The 6,303-nt window shown below is 51.1% G+C and overlaps 2 protein-coding genes across 4 annotated transcripts in view; one reads left to right on the forward strand and one right to left on the reverse strand.

The window, feature by feature from the left end:
• LOC138684290 (HMG box transcription factor BBX-like) overlaps nucleotides 1–2,186 on the reverse strand; it is a 37,674-nt gene extending 35,488 nt beyond the window's left edge. The window contains exons 1-3 of the mRNA XM_069777974.1: nucleotides 1,968–2,186; nucleotides 1,743–1,842; nucleotides 1,228–1,350 (exon numbers count right to left, since the gene is read on the reverse strand). Coding sequence (XP_069634075.1) covers nucleotides 1,228–1,335 — 108 coding nt within the window. The 5' untranslated portion in view covers nucleotides 1,336–1,350; nucleotides 1,743–1,842; nucleotides 1,968–2,186. The remainder of the gene's footprint in view (nucleotides 1–1,227; nucleotides 1,351–1,742; nucleotides 1,843–1,967) is intronic.
• The window catches only part of LOC138684291 (polycomb group RING finger protein 6-like), a 95,998-nt gene that overhangs the window by 24,272 nt on the left and 65,423 nt on the right, over nucleotides 1–6,303 (forward strand). The gene's annotated exons all lie outside the window — the stretch shown is intronic.

Consider the following 6,303-nt stretch of genomic DNA (forward strand, 5'->3'; position numbering starts at 1 on the left):
GGCTTCCCTCCTGCAGCACTGCCAAGCAAAACAGCAGGCACAATTCAAAAATCAGCCTCGATCAATGGCCCTGAGTGATCTGCATCAGAGATTCAAAAGAAGGAATAAGGCAATTCAACTATAAACAGAAACACATCATGACTACCAAGGCAGAGCAGACAGCACGGTTTGTACTATCCTAAAGTATTCTAAATGTGAGAGACATGATTTCACCTCAAACCGGGTGAGTTAAAAACACCTGAGGGTGGCACCCCAGCTCTTCTCAAGGGTGGCCAGCCGGGGACCCAAGCTGCTGAAACAACCATCCAGAGAGTGCAGCATGACCACACTGGTGCGCAGCAAGCATGCCTTTTTTTTTTTCTTTTTTTTTTTTTTAAATACCTGCTTTGACATCACTACAGTACAGGCTCAGAGTCCATGACAATGGCTGATGAGGTCCGTAGCAGAAGAAAGATACACAAACCAAAGGCCCCTATCCAAACCCTGAAAAGGCAAACAAGAGAAAAAAGGAATCAGAAAAAATAAAAAAAAGACCACCCAGGACACAAGACAAGGCAAAAATAACATAACTCCAAGAACCCAGGGCCAACAAACCCACAGCCAGTCCGTAACAGTAACATGCTTTAATCCTAACTCGCCTAAACTCTGACATCCTGTAATCCTGCCATCCCATAGCCCTAGCACACTGCAATGCTAGCATACCATAACCCGAGCTCATTGTAGCCCTAAGATATCACAAACTGAACACAAACTCCCTGGACATCTCCGCCAGAGCCTGCAGGTGGCCCCAGATCTCAGACATCACAACTTTGAAGTGGGAGTGGGACAGAGCCACCAGGACATCACCAGCATCCATCTTCACATCATCCGTCACACTCCGAAAAAGTGCCTGGCTTAAACGCTCCATGGGAGAAAGGCACTCGGAGACGCTGAACCGGCCAACCATGGCCACGGGGCTTCAGCTCATCATTTCTGTGTCAGAGCCAGCAGGCAGATGACCCCGTCCTCCCTGCGAGACCCCTCAGGGCAGCCGTACCCAGCTCCAGGGGGCTAGATACGGCCTCGGCTCTAGGGGCAGATGCTGCCTGGGACCACAATCTCTCACGGGGGCACTGGGAAACCCTCCTCAGGCCTGGATGCCTGAGAAACATCTCTGCACTGCTCCGTATCTCACAAAACCAGGGGCAGAAGAAGGCTCTTTGCTGGCCTCCAAGAGAACCAGCTCACCTGGGCTCCTCTGTGGCCACCGGGCGCCTTTGCTGTCAGGTGGCTCTCAGCGTTGCTCTGCAATCGGCTCTCACCTCCCTGAAGGACGCTCTCCAGTGCACGGTACATCTCCACTGGGTCTCCCTGGGGACAAAGATCAAAAGGGAGGGATGGGGTTTGCTTTGCCCTCATTCCCAGGCTGCCACAAGAGAAACCTGCCACCCCCTAAATCAGCTGTGGCATGTGGACACCACGCATGAGCTGCAGACGTGGACGGCAGTGGGGCTGTGGGGAGCAGGCAGGCTGTTCTGGGGTGCCCCCAGTGCTGGCAGAAAGCAGAGCTGGAGAGAACAGGGCAGCCAGCAGCTGCCGGTGGGGCTCAGCAGGATACAGTGCCTGCGGAAATGCCCGGCTCCTTGAGCCTCAGCCCCAGGGCTGCAGCACAGGGCTGGCACTGCCTGCAGCTTCGCTGGGAAAAATCAGGCAGGGGTGACCCTGAAAACCCACACATGTACCCAGGCCCAGGAGTTGACAACCTGTTCCTTTGCCCATCGCCACCACAGGATCCAGAAAGCAGTGCCACTGGCCCCGGCATGGTCCTGAGCCACCTCCCGATGGGTGAGTCTTTAACCCAGCCTAAAAAGAGGAAAAATTGACCAGAATTCAGCTGTGCTCAAGTTTTTGCAGGCAGCATGTTTTTTTGAGCTACCTGGTGCTGCCGTGCCTGGGGAACACTCCAGAAACAGGGCGGCTGCCTGTACCTGCAGGCAGGCGGTGGAGCGTGTGCAGCAGGAGCGAGTGGTGGTTGGTGCAGCTGTTGAATGGGTTCAGGCTTTAAGTGTGTCCAGACTGGTACGCCTGGTTCCTTTTTCCTTGCAGTTTGTATTTAGAGCTTAAATAGTATTCTTTTTAAAAGCAAAAACATCAAGCAAAAAAAACCCAACCCAAAACCAGATGGGTGAATTTCCCCCCCCCCCCCCCCCCCCAGCTGTCCTTTTTTGCCCTTAGTCCTGGCCACTATGCAAGGCAATGCTCATCACCAATATTAGGGCACAGGACTGGGACCAGGACAGGGCTTTGGCAGGCAGCACGTTCCTCGAGGCTCCCGGTAATGCAGTTACTGGGGAGTGCTCAAGAAACGGGGGCAGTTGCCCAGAATTGCTATTTTTGGTCTCTCCCCATCACGCTCTGTCTGGCTCCCTGCCCCCACTTTTTATTTCCTCCCTTTCTCCACTATTTCCTTCTTTCTCCTTCTTTCTCTGTCTCACTCCCTGTCTGTATTTCCTCATTCCTCTCTCTCCTGCAGCCTGTCTCCTCGTCCCTGCCTGTATCCCCTGCTCAGCTGGCTGGGCCTTCTCTCTGCTCTCTGGGCCTCCGTCCTGCTCCCCATCCCCTTCTGCTCCTCCGCCGTCTCCATCCTGGAGACCACGGCTCTTCTGTCCTTCTCCCCCTCCTTGTCCTCATCCGCATCCCTCTGTTTCTCAGTCTCTCTGGGCTGTTTCCCGTCCTTCCCTTGCTCTCTGTCCCTGCCTCTCCCTTTCTTTCTCTCTTCCTGCCTTTCTCCTCTCACCCTTCCCCTCCGTCCCTCTCTCCTGCTCCCTGTCCCACCTCTCTCTGCTGCTCTGTCCCCCCTTCTCCTCCTCTTTCTCTCTCTCTTTCTTCTCCTCCTCGTCCTCGTCCTCGTCCTCGTCCTCGTCCTCCCTCAGGCAGGCGGCCATGGGGCCTGCGGGGGGCGGGGCCGGGCCGGGGATGGTGTCCCTGCAGGGTCAGGCAGCAGGAAGGAGCGCCCCGGGGCATGCTGGGAGCTGTAGTCCTGGGGCACGGGGCTGCCGGGGGCCCTGGTGGTTCCCGGGGCATGCTGGGAGCTGTAGTCCTGGCGCACGGGGCTGCCGGGCGGCCATGTTGGCCTCTGCAGTCTCTGCTCCAGCTGCGGCCCGGCTGAGGTGAGGGCTGGGGCTGCCCGTGAGGCGAGCGAGGCCCTTGGGCGGGCGTGGGGGTGTGGGAGCCGGGCCCGGCTGAGGGAAGGAGAGAAGGGACAGGGTGAGGGGGGTCGCAGTCCTGGGTTTGCGGATTTCACGCAGACGCCCTCTTCAGAAAACACAGCCTCTGTGTGGGTCAGCGGTCCCTGCAGAGCTTTATGATTTGTAGCCGTTTTTATAAATACACAGCGGGCTCACACGGTGCTGTGCTTCTTGTAAACTGAATCGCTGTTATCCCGGCTACAGTCTGGAGGGAGCAAGTGCCAGCTGATAGATCAAGATGGAGGTGAAAGATGGAGATGCTACTGTTATATACTGACAGAGCCAATTTTTTATATAACAATATATGTATTGAGAATAGCAAGCAAGCAGCACTGGGCGGCCGGGGAGTCCACGCTCTACCAACGGCTCGCAACTTTATGTTATAGTTACATTTCTTATATACAGTTCATGCACCCCTTTGTTGTAAGTCTCCGCCTTGTCCTGCTTCCTTTTTCTTCACTCGTGCAGGTTTGTTACTAGGCAGATTCGGTCCATCTTCTCAAGGGCGAGTGTGTTTTGATGTAGAATGTCTTGATGTGGAGAAGTGCAGTCCTGGCAGAGTTAATCCCCTTATCTGGTAAATTGTAGCCGTTGTCTTTTCCCTCCTTATCTAGTAAGTTATAGCTGTTGTTCTTTTCCCTCCTTAACTAGTAAGTTATAGCCGTTGCCCTTTTCCCGTGACTTTTACACATCATTTCAGCAAGCCTTGTTATTTTCACAAGGCATCTGCTAAATCTCAATATGTCTCTTCCCCCTTCCCGATTGGTATGTCAGCCTTATTGTCTTTTAATTCAACACGAATTACACAACGTCAGGGAACAATTTGGTTCCCTGTCGATTACAGTGTGGCATGTTCCTCTGATTCATGCATTCTCCACCTTGCACAGCAACGCACTTGAAATACTGAAATGTGCCCTTTTTATTGCTGCTAACATTCAAAAATCTTGTCTTGGTCTGGTCAGCAAGGTATTTGGAAAACATCAAGGTTGCATTTTGAGAATAAAATAGGTTCCTGTCCTTCCCCCTCCCCCCGAAACTGTGCGGGATCCAGACCTTCTCCCCCTACCCCCCTATGTGTAGCCTGGCTTTGTTCATTTTGGTGCCTCATACCAAGAATATAGCAAACAACCAAGATGTGTGCTGTGTGCTGCAGGCCAAAGAGCATTTTAAATGTCCCCAGTTTATTTCATGCAGCTGTGCAGCATGGTACATTTTGGAAGGCACACTGGGATGATGTATCAGAAGTTGCTGAAAATGAGGTGATACTGGTAGTGGTTTGTTTTCAGTGCCTGGTTTGGGAAAGAATATCCTCAAATAGTCTAAGGTACAGATCTATTAGAGGAAAAGGAGTGCAAGGTAAGGAGCATCATGCTGCATTTATTGCTAAACGTCTGCTTTCATTTCATTCAAACTAGAAAGTAAACAAAGATTGGACCTGCCAAAGAATTTGTTTCCCAGAGTGAGCATTCAAGCACTGGGGAGCAGTTTGCAGGATCAGAACTTCAGCCTGCTCTGGGTGATAAACCTTCAGGAGAGGAAAGAGAAACCCCACTTTTTTAAATGCAGCTCTACTTATCTTAATAGTTCTTCTTGTTAGATTGTGTTGGCGGTCAGACTCTAAGCACGTGACTAAACTGTCAAAAAAATCAAGATATTTAAGGATTATTTGCTGAATTAAATGCTTTTACAAGCAGTGCACTCTATTGCCCTGTGGATAGTATACTGTCATGACTGGCAATTTTCCTTTTTTAGTACAAGGACGCATGTATGAAGGCAAATCGAGGGTACAAGTGGTGCCCCACAGCAAACCAACCTGCGAAAACCCAGGCATCCACTGTTACAAACAGGAAGAAGCTATGGGCCTTTGCTTCAGACTCTGCAAAGGCTTTACCAAGCCCGAGGAAAGTGACAAGAAGTGATGAAATGCCACAGCGTAACTTCAGGATGGCAGGTGAGACTTCCATCCACGTTCCTCAAACGTCGCAGCCTCGTTTTGTTTGCGGATGCAATGTTGGAATCGAACTGCAAGACCAGTTTCCTTTACTGCACCTGGTACTGTAGTGCAAATACCTTTCATGTCCCAAATTGAGTTGCCAAGACTCTAGTTAAACCTCTGCACAACAGCCTCAAATTTCCTAAGTGCATGATTGCTTTCAAGAGTCGCGTCCAGACATGCGACATATCATAAGCTGTAGGGTAGTAGGGTTATTCCATGCGGGACCCGGACGGCTGGACACCAATAGGTTGATTAAAGTCGCCAGTTTATTGAGCCTAGCTGATCATTCTTATACAATTCTCTAAGTTCCTTAGAAGCTTTGATTGGCTGCTGCATGCAAGCATTTGGTGTCCACGCGCACAAGCATAAAATGTGATTGGTTATATCGACACTGGACACGCGTATAAACATAAGATACAGTTAGTTATACTCACTCTGTACACGCGCATAAACATAGGACATAATTGGCTATATTAACTAGAGCACGCGAAACTTGTCTCAGTCTAATCGGTCAAGATAAAATGCCGAATTGAGGTTGTTTGTGCCAAGTTCCCTTTATCGTGGAATGCACACCTGTGTTTTTCTAATTGGGATCTTTCTTTTTCTGTCTTCTTGTTTATTCTGTTCAAGGCCTTCTAAGGCGTCTGGAATGCTCTTGCGACCATGAGCTACTTTCAGGCCCAGTAACTAAGTTCCATATAATTGAACCCTACATAAGGCATACCCCACCTGGGGTCCAGATTTGATTGATGTTTAGTTCAGGCTTATCTGCTGTTCGAGATTTTCATTTTCTTTCAGAAAGGGAAATGCTGATTGTGTGCGTTCTTCTTCTCTCTCATAGAGTGTTGCGCTACCTTTAGTCATTTGCTGTTGACAGAAGTAATTTCTGGTTGTCTCCGAAGTTGGAGGTACGGCAGGACAGGGACTCGGCAGCTGGGGTTTAGAGACGGCACGGCACCGGGGGCTCCCCTCTCCCGCCCGGAACGGAGCCGGCAGGGACGCCGCAGGGTCCTAAAGTCTCCCGCCTTGCATCCCCGGGGCGGCAAACCTGGTGGCGGAAGGGGGGAGCAGGGGCAGCCA

Source organism: Haliaeetus albicilla, unplaced genomic scaffold (assembly GCF_947461875.1).
Source record: "Haliaeetus albicilla unplaced genomic scaffold, bHalAlb1.1 scaffold_89, whole genome shotgun sequence".
In the NCBI taxonomy this organism is placed as follows: Eukaryota; Metazoa; Chordata; class Aves; order Accipitriformes; family Accipitridae; genus Haliaeetus; species Haliaeetus albicilla.